A 25,895-nucleotide genomic window follows, 5' to 3' on the forward strand; every position below is an offset into this window, starting at 1 on the left:
TGGCCGGTGGGTAGGACCCCCCCCCCCGAATATGGACAAAGTGACAGCGTGTGACTTCTGACACAGGGTCATAAAAGATGCCGCCACGTTCACCTTGCCCTTGGACTGCTCGCTGGGCAGAGGCTGCCACCCCAGGAGCACACTCGGTGCCTGGAGGAGCCTCGCCACCCCGACAGCCACGTGAGGAAGCCCCAACCAGGCCTTTGGGTGGGGCAGCCCCAGCCCCCAGCTTGTCTGCGACCTCGTGAGAGACCCAACCCAGAACCACCCAGCTCAGCCACCCCTGGATTTCTGAACCATAGAAACTGTGAAATAATGAATGTTTATTCTTGTTTAAAGCCACCGTGTTTGGGGGCAATTTACTTTGCAGCAATTGCTACAACCTGACGTTTCAACATGGTGTCATCCACCTAGACATCTCTCCATCTGCTCCTCATCTGTGTCCACAGGGGCAAGGCCTGGACCACCTGGTGCTGACTGACCCTACTCAGCCTCCGCCTGTGCTCTTTCCAGGCCCCACTACCTACGCTTTTCTCGCTGGGCCGGGCACTCAGCCAGGTGCCCTGTAAAGAGCTGGTGAGCAAACTAAAGGAAGGGCTGGAATGCACACAGAGGAATATTACACAGGTGCTTTAAAGGCGGTGGCAGCGCTGAGCTATAATGATAGAGACCAAGAACCAGGCCAAGGCCCTGGCTGGTGTAGCTCAGTGGATTGAGCGCGGGCCTGCGAACCATACAATCACGGTTCGATTCCCAGTCAGGGCACATGCTGGGGTTGCAGGCCGGTTCCCTGCAGGCCAGTTCCCAGCAGGGGGCACACAAAAGGCAACCATACATTGATGTTTCTCTCCCTCTCTCCTTCCCCTCTAAAGATAAATAAATAAAATCTTTAAAAAAAGTGTAAAGTTCGATGATTTATTTGAAGAAAAAAAAAAAAAAAAAGAACCAGGCCAGACTTAATATGTTAAAAGGCAAAATGCAGAACAGAGTTGGAAAATACGTGCTTCCCCATTTCAAAACTTACGACAAAGCTACAGTCACTGGCACGAAAACAGGCACAGAGACCGACAAAACAGCCCAGAACTAAACCTGCACGTTTACAGTCAACCGATTTTGGCAAGGTGCCGGGACACCACGGAGGGGAGGAACGTCTTCGCAACAAGGAGTGTCGGGACACCCGGACCTCCACACGCAGGGAACGGAGCCGGGCCCCACCTCACGCCCTGCACAACAGTAACTCAGCACATCAACGGAACCTAGACTTTCCCTGGTGCACGTGCTAGAGTAACACCACCATGGAGTAATAATGTCGTGCACCTGAAATGTATATATTATTAACTAACATTACGGCAACTTAAACACATACAATAGCCCTGGCTGGTATAGCTCAGTGGATTGAGCACAGGCTACGAACCAAAAGGGTGCTGGTTTGATTCCCAGTCAGGGCACATGCCGGGGTTGCAGGCCAGGTCCCCAGGAGGGGGTGTGGGAGAGGCAACCACACACACTGATGTTTCTCTCCCTCTCTTTCTCCTTCCCTTCCTCTCTCTTTAAAAATAAATAGGCAAAATTTTTTTAAACACATAATAAATCTAAATGAATTTAAGAGCTGAAACTGTAAGACTCTCAGAAGAAAACAGAGGTACATCTTTATGACCACAGGTTCAACAGTGGTGTCCTAGATATGACAACTAAAGCACAGAAAACAGAAAAAAAAAATAAGATAAAGTGGGACCCCATCAACACTGGAAACACCTGTGCACCAAAGAACACCACCAAGGAAGGAGGGAGACAGCTACACAAGGGGAGAAAATAGTGCGAATCACTTATCTGGTAAGGCATCTGTATCTAGGATGTATAAAGAATGCTTACGATTCAGTAACAAAAAGAAAAATAACCCCAATTGAAAAGCAACCAAAGATTCTGAACAGACATTTCTCCAAAGAGGATACACAAATGGTCAATAAACCCATGAAAAGATGTTCAACATAATTACCATCAGGGAAATGCAAATTAAAACCACAGAGAGAGATTACTTTACATCTGCCAGGACGGCTAGAATAAAAGAGATGGACAAAACATCACCTGGCTGATGTGGCTCAGTGGATTGAGTGCGAACTGCAAAACAAAGGGTCATCGGTTCGACCGATGCCTGGGTTGAGGGCCAGGTCCCCAGTTGGGGCCAGGTAAGGGGCAACCACACATTGATGTTTCTCTCCCTTTCTCCTTTCCTTCCCTTCTCCCTAAAAATAAATAAATAAAATCTTAAAAACAAAAAAGATGGACAAAACAAGTACAGTGAGGATGCGGAAAAATCAAAGCCCTCGTGCAAGGCTGGTGGGAATGTACAATGGTGTGGCCATCAGAAAACAGCCTGGTGGCTCCTGGCTGGTGCGGCTCAGTGGACTGAGCACCGGCCTGCACACTGAAAGGTTGCCACTTCGATTCCCAGTCAGGGCACAGGCCTGGGTTGCAGGCCAGGTCCCCAGTAGGGGGTGTGTGAGAGGCAATCGATTGATGTTTCTCTCCCTCTCTTTCTCCCTCCCTTCCCATCTCTCTAAAAGTAAATAAATAAAGTCTTGAAAAAAGAAAGAAAACAGTCTGATAGTTCCTCAAAATGTAAACAGAGTTTCCATGTGACCTAGCATTCTGCTCCAAGGCATCCACCCAACAGCAATAGAAACACGCAACCACACAGAAAAGCCATATAAGCAGGTTCACAGCAGCCGAAGTCTGGAAACACCCATGTGTTCATTAACTGGTAGGTAGGTAAACAGTATCCCTACACACACATACTGGAATATTATGTAGCCCTGAAAAAGAATGAAGACCTGACACTCACTACAAAGTGGATGAACCTTGAAAACATGACTCACAGTGAGAGAAGCCAGACACAAAGGTCACACAGTGATTCCATTTTTATGACATGTGAACAGGCAAATCCAGAGACAGAGTGGGTTTAGTGGTTGTCAGGGGCTAGGGAGGGGGCTGGGAAGCGACTGTTATGACTACTGACAGGTGTGGCTTCTTTTCGGGGCGCCGAATGAAATATAACAGTCATAACAGGCCAAAAAGTGGGCGTTGCACTCATATAGGAACCCCAGAGGAGTCAGATTCACAGAGACAGGAAGTGGACAGTGGGGAGGGAACTTGGGGAGCGATGCTAACTGGGACGGACTTCCGTCAGAGTGGGTGAGAGGGTCTCAGAACTGACTGTGGCAATGGATGCAGTCCTGTGAAAACAGTAAGAACCAATGAATTACACACTTCAGGTAAACCATGTGGCATTTGAACTGTACCTCGGTAAAGCTATAACCACAAAAACATGTTTAGAAAAGAAGTCAAAGTGCAGAGTGACGTGTATTTTACAGACACAATGGGAGGAGGTGTGTGACCAGGGCACTGGTGCATGGCCAAGTGCCTCGCCAGGGGACGGAGAAGCTGGCGACAGATGTGCCTGGGGGTGGGGCCCGGCCTGCATTTTGTCCTGAACACACGTTCCACAGGAAGGGAAAGAAAAATCACAAGTGAGCACTGAATTCTAAGTGGGAGGGCAGCCCCCCACACACACATGCAAGGGCCCTGTGGTGACAGGACAGGACGCTTTCCGGGAAACAGCAAAGGGCGTGGTATTGTGGGAGGGAGGGTGTGCTAACGGATGGAGTAAGGGGCGGTTCCCAAGGGGCAGAGCCCTGAAAGGAGCCCACCCTGCCCTTCCTCCTCCACACGGAGCTCTGCCCTGACTCCTTCTGCCCCCTCTGCTCCTTGCCCTCCCTTGATCCCCCTGCACAGAATGAGCGCATTTCCAGAGTGGTAAACAGGAAGCCCTGCAGAGGACGTGGGGTGGGGGAAGGACGGCAGGCTTTAAGCTGCTGGCTGGACAATTTTCCAAAGTCCCGCTGTTCAAGAAAAACAGAAAGAAGGTTCCAGAACATTCACCATTCATGGTACAAACACGGCCAAACACCTGTCTGTGCCTAGCACAGCCCTGCCGCCCAAGTCCAGGGCCCAAGGCTCTGGGAAAAGCCAGCCCACAGGCTGGTGGACAACCACTACCATGCATGGTTCCATGAGGTCGGGGGAAAGGCTGGGCGGGGCAGGTTTGGTTGGGGGAACTGGGTGGGCTTCCTGGAGGAGAGAGCAGAGGTCCGCAGGTGCGAGAGGTGGAGGACGAATGAGGTGGGCAGGGTGGGTTACACTGTCAATGGGCCCTCAGGTGGAAGGGTTTGGGCAGTGAGGTCAAGGTCCGCAGAGGACTTGTCAGACCAGGAAGGAAGCCTGCCCGGTCACGGGTCCTCAGGTGGCCCCACTGACCCCAGGTCTCCAAGTGCTGTTTGGTCCTGGACCACATCCTAGAGAGGGAACCAACCGTTCCAGCTCAGAATGACTCCGGACCACCTGCTAAGATGGTGACTCCCGCACCCATGTCCCACCCCCTACACTGGGCTGCACTGAGCCAGGCGAACTTACCAGCCTTTGCTGGTAAGTTACACAGATGATGCTCATTATTCACCAGTTCCACCGCTGCAACTCACCTTCTGGCTACAATTTATTTGTAAGCCCACATCAACCCCTATGGGGCTTTCACCCTCATGCACAGACACAGGCAGGCAGTGAAACATTTGTCCGCCCCCACATGCACCTCGCTGGGGTTCAACGCTCTGCCTTCTTGTCTCAGCTCTTGTAGTGTAAATATAAGTGTCCTTTTCACGGTCTGGGAAGTGCCACTTCTTTTGCATTTTTGTGCTTTCTCTTGGTGATTTTGCTGTTTAAAATGTCTCTTTAGCACAGAAATGGAGCGCTGTCTAGGATTCCTAAGCCGTGTCTCACAGAGCAGACGCGTGTCACAGAAGCTTGGCTCAGGCGCGAGCAACAGGGCTGGGAGCAGTGCTACTGAAGCAACGGTACGTGCTAAATAAGGTGTCTGAACAGAAAGACGCACGACACGAGGTTACTTATTGATCAGCTGAGAACTGTGTGACCAGAGACGTGCAGGAACTTAGGCCCTGCACTTCCTCAGGAGCAGAGGTCTGGTGCCTGTGGCAGCGTCACAGAACAGAACTATAAGTAATGCCAGCCAGCCAGCTGCACTCACACAGGGACAGGGGGCATCGCGTCCGACTTTCTGATGGCCCAGCAGGACAGCGCACACACACAGACAATGCAATGAGGCGACTGTGAGCAGCTGGGGCACCTCAGTGAAGGATGTATAGGTGTTCACCTTCACATTCTTGTACCTTTTCTGCAGGCTTGGAAGTTTTTGAAATAAAATATGTAAAAAAAGAATAATACAGGCAAAGACAGGCAGGTCTGGGCACGGGAGAAATGCCCGGAATGGTGGCCGTCACCTCTGCAGAAACAGAGCAGGAGGGACAGAAACGTGCACGTCCCACTGTGCGCAGGTCCAGCCGCTGCTTTTTCACAGCAAGCTTGTGACTGCTTGTAGTTTAAGACATGCCCATTGCATGAGACAGGGAGACGTGCGGGACAGAAGGGGAGGCCCAGAAACAGACCAGCCGCGTGCAGGAGTCTGGTGTAGGGGTCCAGGCGGCATCTCAAAGGGTGAGGAAAGTGGACTCTCCAGGACAATGCCGAGCCACCCGGAAAAGCCCGAACCAACTAAACCCTCACATGCCTTATGGCAGAATAAAGTCCAAACGTAGTGTGACTTAAATGTTAAAAAAAGTGAAATTATAGAGGTACTAGGAGAATTTAATTATAACCTCAGAACAGGGAAGAATTTTCCATCTATAGGACTGCACTGGGAAACCATAAAAGGAAAGACCGATGAATTTGACCATGGAAAGACAAGACTACCTGCCTGGCATTAACAGGCACTGTAAGAGAAGGTGGGAAAAAAAGATTTGCACTTGTACCGTAGAGTAAAAAAAAAAAAATCACAATATATAAAGAGTGCCTACAAATCAATAAGATGGGTAACTCAATTGAATATGAGAAAGACACAGTTATACAATTCCCGGAGGATGAATTAAGAGCACTCAGGAGTGTGTGATTAAATGCAGAAATGGGGTGAGAGGTAAGAGGGGTCTGTAAGTGCAGGACCAAGATGGCCAGGAACAGGACCCCCAGAACTTGCCTGAGCAAAGGCAACAAGATGACAGCCTCCACGGTGGCCCTGACTTCCTAGGAGTGATGCTCCAACCCCCAGCTCTGACAAAACGACAAAATCTGCAGGGGTGTACTGTCCCCTGTCTCAGTGTGACCTGGGTGGGTTGTCTTTGCTCCTTTTGCTGGAATACATTTTTAATAAAACAAAGTTGACATGGAAAAAGGAAAAACTGTATGAAGAGCTTTCACTTCTATTCACAAGATGGACTCAAATTGCAACTATGCCAAGATGTCGCTTTGCACCCACAAGCCCGAGAAGATCGGAGAAGAGGACCGGCACAGGCGCTCACCCATTGCTGAGAAACTCAGGTCGCTCCATCTGTCTCCAGGCTAATCCCCATTTTTTACTTCCCGTATTTGATGATGCTCTGGCATCTCGGGGCCCGTGCACCTGGGGAACTGTTCCATCCTGGCACTGGCCAGCTCGGAGATCACAATCATCTCCCTGTGAGTGCACCTTTGATGTACAAACCAAGCAACCCACATACACGCCCACCTCCTTACCTAACTCACATACACAAGCCCCCATCTCCCTGCCCCAGTCACCTGAGGGCCAAGTACTGGCGCCCCCATCAGGCAAAGCAACTGAAATTATTCAAACTGGCCACTCGTGAGCTTGCTCAGTGTACCTCCCCTGCCTTGTCCGCTGTGTCCTAACAAACTCCCCCAAAAGGCTGTGCTTTCCCTCCCCCCTCTGCTTCCTGGCGCTCTTCCACGTGCCCTGCATGCCCCCCGCCCCCGAACTGAGTGACACACCCCTTTTCAGCGGTGGTCATCTCCTGATCTGTGGGCCTCCCCACACCTGACTGAGGTGCACCCCAGACACACCGGAACATAGGTGGCACCTTCCGAATGGCACAGGCATGGAGGGAGCCTTTACGTCGCTCTGCTGGCAGTTCTGCCCCTGGGAATTCAGCCAACAGAGACGACCCTGCAGGTAACACTTTGCAGTATTATGAGAGCAAGAGACTGGCCACCACCAAATGTCATCATCTGTCCAGCACCCTCAGGATGTATTATCCAAGCCGGGCTCCTCTGAGCCTGACTGGAGACCCTATCAATTATACCACCAAACCGTAGCCAAAGCCTAGAGTTTGCATGTGCACCTCTGCCAGGTGACAGCACCTTCAGGGTGACAGCAGCCCCATCACCTGCATCTCTGGGTGATTACAACAAGCTGACTTCCCTGCTGACCTGCCAGGGACACTGGGCCTTAAGTGAGAAACGAGCCTCAGAGACCACTGAGTCCACTGAGTTGCAGCGACGTCTGTCACACAGTGGGTCCTAAGCCCACTGACTGAGAGAGGCCCAGGGCCCCCGACAGAGACATGGCTCGGTCATACAGCCGAATGGTCTCACACCAAGCCAGCAGGCCAAGAGGCCCTGGGGGCAGACTCCGGGCTGACCACACTGCCCAGCATAGCCACCCAGACGCCGTACCACATGGAGACGTACAGCGCTGGCCCGGGCTGCCCAGCCTAAGTCATGTGCCTTTGCTCCCCGCTTCCTGAGCATCCGCCATAGGCTGGGCCCTATCCTGAGCATTTCCTGGTCACTGACGCAGCTGATCCTCGTGTGAACCAGAGAGGAAGGCCTGTCTGCGATCCTGCTTTGTGAATGAGGAAACTGAGGCATAGAATAGCTGAGCAACTTCCTCCCATGGCTGCAGGGACCCATTTCTTGGCCCTCCTTCTGTGTCTCTTCCCTTCTCCATCTACTCCTGCCCCCCTCTTGGTCCCCACGCTGGCTCACACACTGTGCCGTCTCCAAAACACTTCATGTGCTTCCGGCTAAGACAGTTCCCAGTAGGGGGCACATAAGGACATGTGTGGGAAACATCACCCACAGAATGTGACAAAGCCCAAACCCCTAAACCTTCGACAGCGACCCCACTCCCCCCCATCCAGGAATGAAGACCACCACACATGTGCATAATTCGTGGGCAAGAGAAAGCAGACAATTATGACAAAATGTTAGGGTTCCTTCCTTCAGTCGAAGATAGACATCAGTTCCGATAACGTTTCCTTTCCACTAGTTCGGGCACCTGGGGCCACTTGGGTGGCCCTGCCCCGTCCGGTGACGGTGACCATGACGAGCGGGAGGTGGAGGCGCAGAGCCACGCAGGCTCACCGGCTTATCCCCGTGGTCAGTAACCCCCCGCACAGGGCAGCCCTGCGGCTCGGGCTGTGAGTCCAGCTGGCAGCAGAGGGAAAATCCCCAGCGGGGTCTCAACCTGCCTTGTCACATGCGGTGACATTCGACTCAGTCACAGTGGCAGATTTTAGGAACATAAGGCCTGGGGGCCCAGGACCCCCCGGGAGCCTGGCCCTCCCCCTCTGTAAATACCTAGGTCACGCAGGCGTCACTTAAAGAGTGCCGCCAGGGCCTGCGGGCCTCATCTGTTTCTGTCTCCCTAAATCCTCGGGACCCCACCGCCCTCATCCTCAGAGGAAACACCAACATGGCAGTGGGGACCTCACATGATCAGGGGACACTGTCCCAGGCCAAGGCAGCACCCTCCCAGGCCACCCTGCCCAGTCTGCAGGCTCCACAGGGCAGCAACCCCCTCACCACTCCTCCCGCATCAGTGCACGCTCAGCCCCCCAACCTGCTCCTTCCTGGGCCCTCTCCCCAGCCCCCCTACCCCCATTCTCTGCCCAGCCACCACCAACTCCAGGGCACACAGACCAAAACCATCCTGGGTTCCTCCTCTCCCTCACCTCCCTCCACCCCCACGCCCCACCCCTGACCCAGACCCACCCACCCTACCCCCGCAGCCCCTCTCCCACCAAGCAGCCAGAGCACGCTCTATAAACCTGACTCTATACCCCCTGCCCCGCTTCAACCCACCAGCATCACCAACTGAATGCAGAACAAAACTGAGGCAGAGCCAGGGCCTCCAGAGCCGTGTTGCTGGCCCTGCCTATCTCAGCCCCTGCCCCTGCCACATTGACTGAGCTTCTGTCGCACAAAGAAATCACAGGCACTCTGGCCTTAGAGCCTTTGCACGTTCCCTCTTCCTTAAAGCTCCACCCTGAGCTGCTGTTTCCCACTCCAGTCGCCTCCTCCTCTGCCCACCTACAGCAGGCCCTGGGAATCCGCACGCCCGCCCCTGTCCGGCATGGTTTACTCAGGGGTCAGCAAGCATTTTCCATAAAGGACCGAAGAGTGAGTATTTTCCACACCATGGCTATAAGGCCTGTCTCAAGATTCAGCTCTGCCACTGCAGCGTGACAGCAGCATGGACAACCTGTGAGTGAGCAGGTGTGGCCATGTGCCAATAAAACTTCAGTGACAAGCTGGCGGTGGCCAGAAGTTGTTCAGGGGGCCACAGACTGCAGCCCCTGGTCTTATCTGTGTGCCCCACCCCAGCCCCACCAATCTGAGAGGCCAGAGGGCAGTGCGGGAATCCCCTGGTCAGGGATGTGACTGCCCCAGGCACCCAGAACCCCTGGGGCCCACAGCAGGCGTTCAATGAATGTCCAGTAAGCACTGGTGAAGGACTGCGAGGCAGGTATACGTGCTCATGTGCTCACGTGCCCTGGGCCCCACGGCACACCCTAGCTGGTGTCGGGCTCCACAAGAAGCAGTTTATGGCGGGCAGCCCCTTTGCCTTGCATGTGGACCAGGGGAGGGAAAGCCCCAGCACTCACCTGGAGTCGGCTACACACCAAGAACCCTTCTAAGGGCTCTGCGCCTCCATTCACTCAGTCCAGCCCCACAAGGAAGGTATGATCAACAAGTCTACTTCACAGACGGAGACACTGAGGTGGACCGTCCCCGGCTGATAACAACGGTCCAGCCTCCAAGGCCTCTCCCCAGGGCAGACCAATGCTGCCAGTCCAAGTGCCTTAGGTCACATTCCTAGAAAGTGGCCAGTGTGAAACTCACACTGGGAGCTTCCTGTCCCCTAAGGCTACAACTCATTCTCAGTGAGGGGTGCTGCAATCCCTGGCTACCATTCGCCCACAGCTACAGAGGCGGTGTCTAGTGGTGCTGCCTACCCCACCCGAGGCATGCTAGCCCTCCTGTTCTTCAAGTATACCAGGCCTTTGCTTGCACTGTGCTGTCGTCCTACCCCTCTCCCAGGCCTCCTTCAAATATCCCCATGCAGGAGGAGGTATTTCAGCAAAAACCTGAAAGAGCTAAGGAAGCAAATGACACAGATATGAAGGACGAGTGTTCCAGGCAGCGGGCATGGGTCATGCAAAGGCCCTGGGGCAGGACTCTGTCTGGTGTGTTGGAGAAACTGTGAGCCCCATGTGGGCAGAGCAGAGCGGTGCAGAGCGAGTAATGAGGAGAGAGGGAGGAGATGAAGGCGGGAAGAGGATGGCAGCATGTCATGCAGGGCCATCTGAACCATGGGCAGGACTTGGGCCTTTACTTGGAGGAAGCTGGGAGTCCTGGAGGTTGTGGGCAGAGAAGGAATGGAATCTGAGTCACTTTTTAAGGGGAGCCTTCCGAAGTGAGCTGCTGGGAGCATGTGAAGCGATGGGGCCGGACTGGGTGGACACAGAGGAAGGGGAGAAGTGGGCAGATTCTGGGCCCATTCTGAAGGCAAAGCGGACATAACTGGCTACCGGATTAGATGTAGGAGGGTTTGGGAGGCCTGGGAAGAAGCTGACTGTTGTGAGATACCACGGGAACAGGAAGGACAGCGGAAATGGCTCTGCAACGGCAGACCACAGCTCAGCCCCGAAGCCCACCACAGCTGGCCCCATGAAAGTGTCCAAGCCCCCAGGAAGGAGGTGCCCACACAACCCCCAAAAGCCAATGAAGAATCCCATTAGGCCTTCTCTGGACCAGGGCTCAGAAGCCCAGGCATTTAAAGTAACCAGATTCTAAACACCAACGAGATATCCGTTTCACCTCCCATCAGATCGGCCAAAATGACCAAGCTGATAACACCAGGAGCCGGCAACGCCGTGAGAAGACAGACAGTCTCTCTAGAGAGACTGTCTGCACCTTCCTGGGAAGCCGTTGGGTATCTGAGAGTCATTTTTCAATCTGCTGGCCCCTGACCCAGCCACCCCAAGGTGGGACTCCAGTTTGTAGGGACTGAAGCACCCACATTCAAAGACAAGCTATTTACTGCCTGTAACAGCAAAAGGCAACTCCAGAAACAGCCTGAATGTCCATCAGCAAGAAGCTGGTGAATCAGCGATGGCTGGTGCCTGGGGCAGCTGTCGCTGACGTTCATCAAGCACTCTCACCCCATGTCACAGATGCAGACACTGAGGGCTCAAAGAGGATCAGGCATTTGCTCTTCAGGGGAACCCAGGCAGTGAGACACTGGGGTTCCGCCCTCTGGGCCCACAGTGCAGTATTCTCTCTCTGAAAAACTAATTGACACCAGCATGGAGGAAAAAATCCAGACTATTACCCATTAAAAGCAAGCAAGTTACAAAATAACAGGTACAGTGCAGTGGCTCTCCCCCAAGGTGACTATCTCCAGGGGACGCTGAGCCGTATCTGGGACGCTCAGTCACAACTAGGGGAAGAAACTCCTAGCGTCGAGTGGGTCAGGACCAGGGATGCTGCTCAACACCCTCCAGTGCCCAGTGCAGCTCCTTAAAACAAAAACTTTTCTGCCCCAAAAAGTCAATAGCGCTGAGAGGAGAGATCAGGGTGCAGCATGAGCCATCCCAGCAAAGGACATGCAGACCCATTTATGTGTTTACAAATTCATTCGGCAGTAGGGAGAGTGTGGACAGCTATTACCCAAACGTCACAGAACTTAAGTCAAGAGAAGTGGGTTTGGAGGGGGAGAGGCAGCTCTTTAAGGAGAGTAAAATAAGTAATTTGCTGGGGAAGGCAGATTTCTGTGGATTTCAGTGACAGGCAGGGAAGGTCAGCCAATATCTTCCAGGCCCCATGCTCAGACCCAGCGAGAGCCAGGGGCTGGGACTTTATCTGTCCCCAATCGGCTCGCCCGGCCCTTGATAAGACAAATGTTTGCTCTGCAGCCTTCCAGTGGTCACTTAATCTTCAGCTATTTTGTCTCTAACCAGCCAGGCCAGAGGGCGGATGATGGAGATTAGCGGGCTGAGAAAGAACCTCGTTGGGGCCCCTCAACCATGCACGGTGCTACTCTGGCAAAGGCAACAGCTGAAAGAAGGCGAGGAGACTGGATGGTCGGAAGGAAACAGGTCATCTACCAGACGGTTCCAAATGGCAGCGGGAAAGGAAGCAGTGGGAGTCTTCCGAAGCACAAGCTTTATATCCTCTCTCCCTACCCCCCCCCCCCAACCTCTCCCAACTCCCAGGCAGCAGAGCATCTCCCTGACTGCCAAGAAAGCTTCTGGAGGCCTGGGGGAGAAGGGGGATGGATGCCCATGTGGGTGTCTATAGGACTCCACCCACAAGGGCTGCTTGGGAGGAGCACTGGGTTCTTTAGATCAGGAAACTTCCTATTTGGAGAGCTTGTGACCTCAACTGAGAAGGAACCACAGTGGCTCTGTACTCCACCCCAGGAAAAGGCACGCCGGGAGCTGGTGGGTCTAGGCAAGGCTTACTTGTTCCCCACACCTGCTCTGCTGGAGGGCAAGAAAGGCAGGCCAAGAAGAGGGGCACCATAAAGCAACAGCCCTACATGGCTACAGCAGACCCCTGTGTCCAGGGAGAAGGATTAGAAGGGCCTACTCTTCCCAGGTCTGCTTAGAAACCCCTGACATGAAAGGTGCCTTGAGATGTCATGCCCTTAGCCCCCTCCTGAGAGAGGAAGGTAAACTAAAGCTCAGCTAGGGAAGAAAAGGATGGTGCCCCAGAAACTGGGTCTAGTGACTTCCACAAAGAGAGATAAGATAGTCAGGAGGCTGACCCAGATGGCCACAAAGACCCTCTCTCCTCCAACCCACTTGCCCCTGGCCTTCCCAGCCAATAAGATGTGCCCATAGGGGTGACCATTTGTGAAGGGAAGGGGTGAGGCCAGGAAGCGGATACCAGCAAGGTGTGTGGCCCAGAAAATGTGTCCAGGCAAGAGGGCACATTTGAAACAGTTTCACCCCCTGTCATGCCCCACCTTGGAGACACGGCCCCCTCAATGGAACAGGGGTACTTCACCATTCCACACTCTCAGAGCAACCCAACCACACCAAGACTGAAGGGCCGTCGTCCCCGAACGCCCTCAGCAGGAGGCGGAACACTCATCCACCACGCGTCCTAAGTGGGGGGGGGGGGGTCTTCCCCGCACGCTTTCAAAGCAGGATGCTCCACCCACAGCCTCTCAGAATAGGGCCTTGCACCCACTCCCGCCCCCAGGCCTGCGCCCCCAACCAAGGGATCCCCGAAATAGGCGGTGCCACTCCAAGCCCCCAGGTGGAGCGTTCCAGCCTCCCTCCCGCCCCGGGCGGAGAGTCCCCCAACCCGGGCGTAGAGTGTTCCATCCCCCCGCGAGCACCCCTGAGTGGAACGTTCCGGTGTCCCCGCAGCGGGTCTCGACTACCCCCAGTACTTGGACGGGACCACTGGGCCCCAGCAGAGGGGACAGGCGGGTCCATTCCGTGAGAACCAAGGGACGCGAGGTCCGGAACCGTTACCTGACGCCGCGCTGCTCTCCGCAGTCCAGGTCACCTCCGAGGTCACGGTCCCCTCCTCGGCGCTCTCCGTCTCGTCCGGCACTTCCAGCTCCATAGCCACGCACGCGGACCGACTAGCGAGCGGGCGGCCGGAGGTTACAACCCAAGCAGCGGCTGCCGCCGCTGAACAACAACCGCCGCCGGCTGCAGGGCGGAGGGAGGGAGGGAGCCGAGCCCAGGGACAGAGGGGGAGGGCCCCGGACGCGGCCAGTCGCTGCGCCACGGCGCACCGCGCCTGCAGCCTATTGGAGCTCGGGGGCGGGGCCTAAGTGCGCCCGCGGGAGTGCCTCGAGCGCCCCCACGCATCCATGGTGTGGAAGGGCAGCACCATTCCAGTCAACACTGCAATAGTACTATTATTATACAGGAAATAGAAATAGTTACAACTAATACATTACTTACGACTACATTACAAGCAACATAAACTACTGTTAAATGTTTTAATATGAGCAGTAATTGTAATATAATAAAGTGTAGTTTTCATTATGCACAAATATAAATTATGTGATATTATTGATAGAGGTATTATTCAATAAAATGAATGCATTATTATATAAGTAATATTGATACTTAGTCCTGGCTGGTGTGGCTCAGTGGGTTGAGCACCGGCCTGCAAACCAAAGGGTCACTGATTTGATTCCCAGTCAGGGCACATGCCTGGGTTTCCGGCCACATCCCCAGTAGGAGGTGTGTGAGAGGCAACCACACCTTGATGTTTCTCTCCCTTTTTCTCCCACCCTTCCCCTCTGTCTAAAGCTAAATTAATAAAATATTTTTAAAAAATATAATGTAATAATATTATATATAATGTTATTTATAATATAATGATAAATATACATAATAATATTATTAAATGCTAGTCTCAGAGCTAAAACCTTTACATGGGATATCTCCATAAGTTAGAGATCTGTTTTCTTACCACTAATATACTCCCAGCATCTAACACAGAACCTTACACCTAGAAAACAATAAATATTTGATAATATTAGTCAAGCAGATGAAAACTATTATCACCCCCAGCAGGAGCTTAGAGAATCATGCAAAGAACCATGCTCTGAATCAGTGTTGTTTATATGAAGAATAATTGTGTTACTATTGTTATTAAAGTCTACTGGTGAATTTATTAATGGCATGATTGGGTGGTTGTTAATTGTGAGGTCATGATTTGGGAAGTAATAGATGCTGCTAATTGTAGTTTTACTCATAACTAATGATCTCCTCTGTGGGAGTGCCAGGCACCCCCCTAGTGAGGGACAGAGCTGGGAGGTTTTCACCCAGGCCTGTCTAGTTCCAGGGACATGGCTCCTCCTCATTGACTAGGGTGCCGGGGAGGCGTCACCCGGGAGTTTGGTAGAGACGCAGAATCTCGTGTCCCACCCCAGACCTCCTGCATCAGAAACTCTGAGTGGGGCCCCGTCATCTGGGTCTCAGTGAGTCCCTGAGACAATCCGAATGCCATAGAGAGTCTGAGAAGCACCAGTTCAGACAACCAGAGGACTGGGGGTGGGGTCAGTTGTAAGGGTCACGAAAATGAAAGAATTTTTTTTTTAAATCAACTTCAGCACTGATTCTAAACCTCTCCTGGTGGGAAGTCAATATAAAACTGAAAAATCAAGAAGTGGCAACACAGGCATTATTTGGAGATGAGGAAGTGAATGTCAACATGATTTAGCTTAAAAGAAGTTAAGGGGACAGAGCCTCCAGGAAGGGAGAAATTGGGGGGTGACAATGCCACTTGGCTAATTTTAACAAACCTGAATTAGAAGTCGACTTTTTAAAGTGCATGTGTGCAAAAAATTTAATTAAAAAAATGAAAATGTAAAAAGACAAAACCAAACCAGTACCAGAATGTGAGACAGGAATGTACAGGCAGAGAATGGGGCCTGAGTGGAGCCCCAGCTTCTGGATCTGTCTTTTTTTTTTTTTAAGATTTTATTTATTTATCTTTAGAGGGAAAGGAAGGAGACAGGGAGAGAAATATCAATGTATGGTTACCTTTCATGCGTCCCCTGCTGGGAACTGGCCCACAACCCAGGCACGTGCCCTGACTGGGGATTGAACTGCTATCCTTTCATTCGCAGGCCCAGCTCAATCCACTGTGCTGCAGCAGCCAGGACCGGATCTCTTGATTCCAGTTTTACAGGGCGGAAAACTGAGGCTGCCTGGCTGGAGCCAGTTGCCTGGTTTCTGGCGCCCTCTCGTGGGTCTAGAGACTGTTACCATCAGCACTAGGTACCAAGTACAAAAGAGACCCAAGTGTCTTCCATCCCCTTTCCTACATTCCTTTCATCCATTCATTCATTCATGCCACAAATATTTATGGAGGACTTACTGTGTACTAGACACTGTTCTAGGTCATAGGGATACAAGAATGAGCAAGACAAAATCCCTGACCTCAATAAGGTGACATTCTAGAAGAGACAGATAAAGGAGCACACACAGCAGGTAATTTCAGCTGCTCATAAACACTTTGAAAATAACACTGATGTGTTCAAAAAAGACAGGCTCAATATCCACTATGCATTAAGCACCTATTCCAGCACTGCCCAAGAGCACTACAATGCAAGGCAATTTAAATTTAAAATCCAAAAGGTTATTTAAAATTTTCCAGTAATCACAATTTAAAAAGCAAAAGAGAAACAGGTGAGATTACTTTAACGATATACTTCATGTAACCCAACATATCCGAAATATTATCATTTCAACCTAGAGTGGAGATTCAAAATAACAAGCTGTCTTCTGGAGGTACTGCATCTTGCAACCCCAGCATGTATTTTAACCACACATCATTCATTGGGACCAGCCATCTGAGGGCTAGCAGCTAGAAGGTGCAGACCTACTGTGTGCCCTGTCCTGTTCTCAGCACTTTATGGGCACTCACTCATTTACTCAACTCTTCAAACCTTCCCTCCACCTAGGATGTAGATGCTAGTGTTTCCCCTATTTTTTAGATGAGGAAACAGAGGAGACCCAAAGCTCCCCAGCTGGGAAATGATTGAAGATTCTCCACATAGGAATCTGGCTGGTCACTTTGTAGCACAGAGACAGAATTTGCTCTCAGATCTGCAGAGCGAGAAGAAACCAGCCCTGCCACAACCTACCAGACAGCACGCCTGGTGGAAGGCACAGCAAAAGGCTTGGCAGTTCTGGCTATAAAAGGAGCAGAGGGGAGAGGGGGCTAGCTAGGAGGAGCTTCATTTATTTATTTCTTAATTTACTCAACAAACCTTTCTTGAGGACCTGCTTCCATGTGCTGGTCCCACTGTGGATGTCAAGGACCCAGGGGTGAATGGCACACACAGGGCAGGACCCAGCGTCCCTGGCCTCCGGGTGAGCAAGGGTTAAGGCCAGCTGCTGCCACGTGAGAGCACCTTACGACAGAGCCACACACCCAACCAGCCTCCCTGCCTCTCTCATACTGCCAGTTTGCCTGTGCTTGTCGCGCGTTGCATGTTGCTGCGCTGGTTCCACCTGGCACGGGACCTGCTAGCCTGTTGCTACCACAAGGGAGGAAAAGTTGAGCAAACAGGTGGGGAGGCCGGAGCTCAAACCTCAGGTTCCCTCCCCACCCCCATGCCAGGCGAGCACCCAGGCCTCGGCTCCTGCTGCCAGCCCAGAGGCAACTCAGCCTCCTAGACAGGTAAGTCCCTGCTCTGCCCACCATCCTGAGACCCTGGCTGGGACCAGAGTCCTCTCTGTGGGCACCCAGGATCCCAGATCACCTCCCCCCAACTCCCCGGAAAGCAGGAAACTGACTCTCCTGTGTGGGCATTTGACATAGTTTCTAAAGGATTATCTGGCTGGCAGTTACAGCCTTTGGCAACCAGCCCAGGACGCCAGAGCCAGGACCTAAAAGGGTCATTGTTGGCCCAGGTGGTGCCAGGGGGCCAAAGGGGCACGGGCTGGCCTCTTTGGTCCTCCAAACCAAGGATGGGAAGTCGGGCAGGGAGGTGGCAGGTGGGCAGCCTGGCATTTGGTCAATGTGGGGGCTCCCTGGAACTTTTGAAGAGGCCCCCCGATTCTTCTGACAACTGCATGACTTCCCACCACCGCCCAAACCTGCAGGAGCTGGGGAAGCAGTCAGGGAAGTGGGTCCTGGGGTCAGCCGCCTTACCTTGTTTCCCTAGATTCCTTCTCTGGGTAAAATCTCTGGGCAGTGAAGTGTAGAAGGGGGCGGGAGCGAGCCAAAGGTTGTCACAACAGTTCCCAGAGTGGTCTGCGGGCAAAGAGCCAGGATGGTCTCTGGGCAAGGGAGCCTAGAACTAGAGAGGAGAGGGGTCCGTGGCAAGACGTTTTTCTGGGTCATTTGCTCTCAGAAGTACAGGACAAAAGGAGCTTCCTGGGACCCAGTGTCTGATTGCACCTCAAGTCTCTTTGTCCGGGACCAAGTGCGTCCCTGGAGGCTGGGGCTGGGAAGGCATGGGCACCTGAGGTGAGGGGCGCCGGGCAGGCCTGGTATTTGGGATCACCCCAGGGCACCGTAGGCACGGAGCTCTCAGGGAGGACAGAGGCTTGAGATTTGGAGGGTTGTGGGATTGGAGGGAACACATCTGGACTGAGACAGCCTCCAGCCATTTCTCCTGTCTGGACCTCAGTTTTCTGCTCTGTAAAATGGGTGTAAGACCCCCCACCATGTAGCAGGGCTGCTGAGAACAGTATATGATAGGGCTGGTAATAGATGCTCAGTCCTGTGGGGGTCATGGGGAAAGGAATCCCAGTCAAAAGCAGGCCTCAAAATGTCGAGTCAGCTGCTTTCCTGTTTTATAGAGGTCAAACCCTGGCTCAGAGAGGGGCAGCCACTTGCCCAGGGCTGCACAGTAAAGTAGGGCCATTGGGCAGGTAGACATCAAATGTAGACAGCAGGGAGGTCTGGGTGCTGCCCATGCCCCCTGACCAAAGCCCCAGGCTCAGCATCTTGTAAAAGTCCTTCCTGCCTCCCTGGTTCAGTGCTCAAGAGGCCCTCTGAGTTCTGGGGAAAGTTCACAGTGGAGAGTGTGGGCTCCTGTTCTTCCTTCTTGGCCTGGCCTGGTGCCCAGGGAGTGGTGTTTGCTCAGGGTGGAGCCTGATACCCTTTGGAATGGGCTGAGATTGGTGGGAGATGTGACCGGGAGGAGGAACTGCCCAGGTCCTGAACCTGCATTTATGGAGCACCTACTGTGTACCAGGTGCTATTCTGGGCTTTGGGGGTTCAGCAAAGGTCCCTGATCTTGTGGTAAAGGAAGAGAGAGAAGAAGCAAGAGACATAATAAGGACAAACTATATTCTAAATTGTATCCTGGGTCAGAGGGAGGTCACTCTCAGAGGGAAAAAGAAGTAAAAGAGGTACAAGTAATAGGGATGAAACAGGCGGGAAGGCATTTTACAATTTTTAAAAAAAAATCCTCACCTGAGGATATGTTCATTGATTTTCAGGGAGAGAAGAAAGGCGGGGGGTGGGGGAGAGGGAGAGAAAGGAAGAGAGAGACACCGACGTGGCGCCTGCTGCGGGTGCTCCAACCGGGGTCCAAACCGCAACACTTTGGTGCTTGGGATGACGCTCCAATCTACTAAGACACCCGGCCAGGGTGTACTTCGCAATCTTAAAGATTCAGGAGAATTCATTTGAGCAGACTGGAAGGCAGCACTTGGGGCTTTCCAAGCAGAGGTAACATCCTGTGTAAAGGCCCCTGGGGCGGGACCTTGCCTGGAACAGTGAGCAGGAACAGTGGTTGGAGCAGAGTGAGTGACCCAGGGAGGAAGTGAGGGCAGGGAGGGGATGGGGGCAAGACAGATAGGGCCCTGTGGGCCTTGGGAGGACCTGGGCTTTTACCCCAAGAGGAGGTGGGAGCCCTGGAGGGCTGAGATCAGAGGAGGGACTAGGCTCATCTCAGGTGTTCACAGGTGTCCTCTGGTGGCCGTTGGGAGCACAGACTGTGGAAGCAGAGGGCAGGAGCCGCGGGACCAGGGCTGAGTTGACTGCCAGGGTCCAGGTGGGGAATGATGAGACTGGACCAGGTGGAGGCAGAGGAGAGGGGAAGAAGTGGGAAGATTCCGGAAAGGTTTGGGTAGAACCACAGCCTTTGCTGATAAAAAGACTGGGGTCTCCGGGTGATGAGTAAGAAAAGTGGGAGGAATGTTCTGGGGCTCAATGGGTGAGTAGAACAAGTAACTGGCAGGTAGGTAGAAATCGGAGGGGGAGCCTTGGGTGCCAGTATGGAGCCTCTTGGTGTTACAGTGTTAAAGGATTTTTTTCAAAAGTTAAAACATAACTCACGCTAATATAAAACGAAGAGGTGATCTTGGTCGGGTAGCTCATTTGGTTAGAATGCTGTCTGATACGCCTAGGTTGTGAGTTCGATCCCCCAGTCAGGGCACATACAAGAATCAACCAATGGCCCTGGCTGGTGTAGCTCAGTGGATTGAGCGCAGGCCGTGAACCAAAGGATCGCAGTTCGATTCCTAGTCAGGGCACATGCCTGGGTTGCGGGCCAGTTCCCAGCAGGGGACGCACGAGAGGCAACCATACATTGATATTTCTCTCCCTCCCTTCCCCTCTAAAGATAAATAAATAAATAATTTTAAAAAAAGAATCAACCAGTGAATGCATCAGTAAGCAGAACAACACATCAATGTTTCTCTCTCTCAACCTCTCTTTCTCTCCCTTCCTCTCTCTCTCTCTCAAAAATCAATTAAAAAACAAGGTGCTTTATGAGTTTACTTAACTCATTAATTAATGTGGGAACCAGTAAGCTTTTACAGCCTGTTCAAGAAAAAGTGTAAAGAAACATTCTTGACACAGGGCATCGAGAGTGCTGAAATGAATTTACAAATAAATTCAAAACTGGTCAGTAGTCACAGGGCAGTAATCTGTGGTCTCCACAGGGCAATGTTAATTTGCATTTCCATGGACAAGAACCATCTGCAGCACCACTGGTTTCCTACCATTTACAGGGCTGTGAAAGGTTGGTAGTGATAACAAGCACAGAGGACTTGGGAGAATAGCCGGAGTCTGGCATTAATCAATTTCTCAATAAACATGCTTTGAACAGATGCCAGGGAGCCATGGAAGGTTTTCAAGCTAAAGCCACAGCTCATTCACTGCACATTCGTCAGTGGGACTGTTTGTTGAAAGTCTGCTCTCTCTGCTGGTCTGTGAGCTCTATCACTGTAGCATCCCTGGCGCCTAGAACAGTGCCTGGTATGCAGCAGACGCTCAATAAATGAATATCATGAGAAGCCACCTAATATTCTGGACAGTGTAGACAGGAAAGTGCTGTGGACTCTAAGAGGACAGCTTCCCAGGGTGTCAGATTCAGCCACAGAGCAGATAGACTGTCACCGTAGGGGTAGGGGCCGTGGGGGACCTTTAATGGGAGAGGTCAGAGGGGAGCTGGCCTGGGGCAGCGGTGTGGAGGCTAGACCGAAAACACGGAGTGTAACACGACTGCACAGGACAAGTCTTGCTATAGACAGTTTGGGGGACCCTCCCTCCAGCCCTGGGGACCCCATAATTCACCTTTGTGTTTTCCCACTGGGCTGCATCCCTCCTCCTGGTCCGCAGTGGAGAAGGAGGCAAGAGGAGCACCCAGGCAGACCTCACCGGGCGCCCGCTACAAGCCGGATGCATGAACATCCGAACCTTCCTAAGGACACCACTCAAAGTCGGAGCCAGGTGCCATTATACAGATGGGGAAACCGAGGCAGGAATCAGAAGGGCTGGAATTCATGCCAAGCTGAGCAGCCCCCTCTCCTTAGAGCTTCCTTCTAGAGCCTCGCATCCTCCCTGAGCTCCGTCTCTCTGTGTACTGTATTTCAAGCTTCTGGAAAGGTCTACAGGCCCTCCTCACCTTCCCTTTCCTCCTACATCAAAGTGCTGTCACCAAGGCGCACCAGGACCCCGAGTTACCAGCCCCTAGGGCATTGCTCAATCCTCTCCTGCTGCGGTGTTGCCGTGGGGAAAGTCCACCACACCCAGAACCTGCCCTTCCTGAGACCCCGACTCCCTTCTTCTCTTCCACACTCTCCTCAGACCCATGACCCAGTCCAATCATGAGGAAAACATCAGAGCAACCCATGAGGGCATTCTGCAGAGTCTCCAACCATTCTCACCCAGACGGCAAGGTCGGGGACGGGAGGATGGAGCTGGAGGACACGTGCTGGCCAAACACAGTGGGGCACCCTGGAGGGGATCCGGGCGGCAAAGGGACTTTAGCAGAATCTGTTTACAGCCTGGAGTTTACTTAATGGTGATGTAGCAATGCTGCTTTCTTAATTTTCACAAGTACACCAACGTCATGTACAACGTTAGTGTTGGGGAAACTGAGTGAGGAGCACATGGGGACTCTCCGAATTATACCTACAACTTTTCGGTAGGTTTAAAATGGTTCCAAAGTAAAATGTTTATTTAAAAAAAAGAGGCGACATCTTACTGGGCCTCCTGGTCTGGCCTCTCTGGTTCCCCAGCCTCCTCCTCCCCCAACTTACAGTTTGTTTTCCCTCCCAGAAGGTCACCAGAGGGCGCCTGCAAGCACCTGAGTCCAGTCCCTCCTCTGTCCACAGCCCTCCAGGGCTCCCACCTCCCTACAAGGCCCACAAGACCCTGCATGACCTACTCTGTCCCCTGCCTGCCCACACCTCCTCCTCTCCCCTTCACTGACTCTGTTCCAGCCACACAGGCCTCCTCTCTGTACCTGCAACATGCCAGGCATGGTCCTGCCCAGGACATTTGCATGCGCCGTTCACTTCACCTAGAACACCTTCCCCCAAATCTCCCCATGGCTTCTCCCTCACCTCCTTTAGGTCTAACTGTTTCTCTGCCCAGGTTGTTCTCACCTAGGTTCCTCCTACTAAACTCAGTTCTCATCTCAAAGGCCACCTCCTCAGAGAGGCCTCCCGGTGCCGCTAGCCCAGGTCATGTCTCCCTGCCAGTGCTCTCAGAAGTCCACGTTGTACTTTATCACTCAGGGTTTGTGATGATTCCATTGCTGTCTACTTCCCCTGAGGATCCTAGGCTTCCTTTAGAGCAGGGACTGGGTCTGCGTTGTCAGTCTTGTGTGTATACAGTGGGCACTCAATGAATGCTGGTGACTGAGCCATAGCCCAGACAGGCTGCAGAGCTGCTTCAGGACATTCTTAGGTTCTGGTCTGACCTGTTAGGCCACAGATGACCTCAGCCTCCTGTAGCACAGCAAAGCAGCCTCCACCAGGGAAGTCCCAAGCCTGGGAGTAACGACTTCTACCCCCCTGGGCAGCTGACATCCGGAGAACCTCAGCCTAGCCTCTGCTCTCTCGGGACTCAGTTTCCCCATAGATGCTCAGGAGGGGCCAAGCAGTTTCATCCTGCTGGCACTTCCAGGACCTCGCCTGTCCCGGCATCCTTCCCCCACTCCTCATGCCACACCTGCACTGCCCTTTCTTGGTTGAAGTTGGCACTGCAGTTTCAGGTGGGAAGTTAGTCCCCGTCACTGCTTCATACACTTAGTGTATAGTAGGGGCTTGAAACATTTTTGTTGCATGAATGACTGAATGGATGGGAAAATGAAGACCTGGATGAAGTGGATTGATGAAAAATGGAAATGGGGACCTCAATGCCAGTGCCCTTCTCCAAAACCTGGGATTTGAGCACAGGGTCAGCTGATGGGTGCTAGGGAGCTGTCGAGTGCTCTTGAGCAGGACACAAAGATGTGAGATCAGAGTGGTGGGTGGCTGGAGGAAGATCATGTGTCCTGAGGTTGTCCTCTCTTCAAGAGGGGTTTAGAGTGGGGTTTCTTTACTCCAGTGCTATTGACATCTGGGTTCAGTTCATCCTCTGCCGGGGCCATTCTTGGAACTGTGGGGTGTGGAGCAGCATCTCTGGCTTCCACGCACTGGATTTCAGGAACACCCCAAATTGTGACAACTATAGATATCCCCAGACATTGTCCAGTGTCCCGTGAAGGCAGAATCACCCTACAGTGAGAAGCATTGACCATGAAGGGTGTGGGTCAGACGGCCGAATCCAGCTCTTGCTGGTCAGGCTGCCACTTGACCCAACTGGCCTCATTTTTCTCAGCTGCAAAATGGGCTCATGAATATCACGCATAGCAATGGCTGGAGTCGAGCAAGCACTCAATAAATGTGAGCCAACCATCTCATTTCCATGAACTCAATCCATTCATTCTATAGATAATGGCATTGAGATCTGGTGGCACTGAGTACAGGAATTCAGGATACTCCCCCCCAACAGCTTCAGTCACCTCCAATTTACCAAACTTGTGTCCCAATCAATAAGTCCTCCCAAGTAATTGCAGTCACAAACCTTATGTGCGTGTGCCAGTGGGTAACTTATTTATGATTTTCCTATGACTCATTAAAACAAATACACAGCCACTTTAAAAATGTTTGACTTTGTTCTACCTAAAACCATTTTCTGTTTCTGTGCCCTGTGTGCTAGTCTCTGAAAGTAACATCGAGAAAGGCTGGGCTTTCCTCTCCAGCCCTGAGGTACCAAGTAGGTCTTCAGAGGGGAATTCTGCTAAGGTTTATTGCTTTGGTGGCATATGGAACCCTTGAGGGGCCGATTCTAGATGACTGGGGTCTCCAGACTAGTGTTTTGTGGGAGAACTGGGAAGTTGGGAAGTGTGAGAAATCAGGTTTGGAAGCCTCAAAGATTTTAATTTTGTTGTCTTTTTCACTCAACAAACTCTTATCCAACATTCAAAACCCCAGCTGCAATGCCCGTCTTCCAGGAAATCTTCACCTTGATCTCCCAGTTTCTTCCGTGCCTTCCCCTTCCCACAGTCTAGTGTTTCTTTCTGTACAGTGTTGAGTGGATGAGGCTGGGAGGGGGCCCTTATACCTGGATCTGCCCTTTCGGCCTTGGAATGAGGTGGAGTTCAGGATGAGCTGAACTTCAGGGCCTCGGGAAGGTTTTTTTTTTTTTTTAGCAGAAAGGAATGTGGGCGGAGCCACTGCCAGCTCCACCCTTCCAGGTGATTTCCTCCTTTACTCACACCTGGTTGGAGGGTTTCGCGCCTTGGGGAGGTCCTCCCTAGACCTTACCTTAGGAACTTGGGCCCCTGAGGGTGAGGCAACTCTAGGAGAGAAGGAGGAAGTCCGACCTTTACTCCCAGGAGCCTGAGGAATTTCCTCCCGCTCCGCCCTTTTCTCCTGGAGGCCCAGCCCAGTGTTGGGTGTGAAGACAAAGCCAGGCCCCAGTGGGGGCAGCTTTGCATCTTCAGAAAGTCCATGCTGGGCCCTCAGTGGGCCTCAGTTTCCCCTCTGTGAAATGGAGTAAGCCTCCCGGAGATGGGGTGACTCGAGAAGGAACAGCCCTATGCTCTGGGGGTCTCTAGTTCTCAACTAGCTTCGGATCTATTAGGTCTCCCAACTGAACCTCAATAAGTGTCTCTTTCACTGATAGAAAACCTACGGAATCGCAGCACCATTCCGAACGTGACCAACGTTCTTGCCGGGTCTTCCCTGCAGCCTTGCCAGGCCTGTCTCCTGCGTCGACTGCCGGCTAGTGCTCGGCTGGATGGAAAACCCGTTCTGGCATTCTCACGTAGGGCCTGGATTCTGTGATATAATGGCAGGGGTGCGGGCGGGGGAGAGGGTCGGGGAAAAGGCCTCCTCAGAGGCGTCCAGGAGGCGTGTCAGGACAGGGGGGCGGGGCAGGTAGAGGACGCGGAGCAGGAAGGCAGGCAGGTGCAGCCGGGAGCGGCCGAGCGGGCGGGAGCAAGGAGAGTACCGGCCACCTGCTCCACTGTGACCCTCCCAGCCTTCTCCCTCACCCCAGCGTGGGGACCGATTGATGTTTCCCGGCTCCCCTGGGACAGGGGCTCGAGAGAGCCCCGGAGTGGACCATGGCGGTGAGATTCCAGGCGAGTAGCCCGCCGAGAGCGGGAGGGGGAGGGAATCGAGTTGAGGTGGGGCTGGGGCTTGGACCCAAGACCCCTGATCACCCTCTGCCTGTGTAACAAATAGGGAAACTGAGGCTCAGAGGCCTGCATTGGCTAGCCCCAGGCTGCACTTCGAGGAGCGTCAGCACCCCTCGGCCCCAAAAGCTGCCTTCATTACCCAGTAGACCTGGGTTCAAATCGCGGATTTTCTGTGTAACTTTGGGCCAGTGAGCGAACTGCTTTGTGTACCTCATCTATGGAAGAGGTGATCGTCATTTTAAAGAAAGGTGGAGGGGATTCTAAGAGGAAAATGTGTTTTAAGTTCCTGGCA

The 25,895-nt window shown here is 52.7% G+C and overlaps 2 protein-coding genes across 16 annotated transcripts in view; one reads left to right on the plus strand and one right to left on the minus strand.

The window, feature by feature from the left end:
• Positions 1–13,869, minus strand: part of PIP5K1C (phosphatidylinositol-4-phosphate 5-kinase type 1 gamma) — a 52,988-nt gene extending 39,119 nt beyond the window's left edge. For all 14 annotated transcript variants that reach the window (XR_005085234.2, XM_037165149.2, XM_037165147.2 and 11 more), the window contains exon 1: positions 13,668–13,869. Coding sequence is in view for 13 of the 14 variants with exons in the window: in XM_037165149.2 (XP_037021044.1) it covers positions 13,668–13,761 (94 nt within the window). In the remaining variant the exon portion in view is untranslated. The remainder of the gene's footprint in view (positions 1–13,667) is intronic.
• Positions 13,870–17,132: 3,263 nt separating this feature from the next.
• TJP3 (tight junction protein 3) overlaps positions 17,133–25,895 on the plus strand; it is a 28,791-nt gene continuing 20,028 nt past the window's right edge. Inside the window, exon 1 of one of the 2 annotated variants that reach the window (XM_053658629.1) lies at positions 17,133–17,346. Coding sequence is in view for 1 of the 2 variants with exons in the window: in XM_037165175.2 (XP_037021070.2) it covers positions 25,529–25,546 (18 nt within the window). In the remaining variant the exon portion in view is untranslated. Of the gene's footprint in view, positions 17,347–25,395; positions 25,547–25,895 lie in introns of those variants that run through there. The other variant, XM_037165175.2, reaches the window with a different exon arrangement.

The sequence above is a fragment of the Artibeus jamaicensis genome, unplaced genomic scaffold, assembly GCF_021234435.1.
Source record: "Artibeus jamaicensis isolate MK-2021 breed Jamaican fruit bat unplaced genomic scaffold, CSHL_Jam_final scaffold_537, whole genome shotgun sequence".
Taxonomy (NCBI): domain Eukaryota; kingdom Metazoa; phylum Chordata; class Mammalia; order Chiroptera; family Phyllostomidae; genus Artibeus; species Artibeus jamaicensis.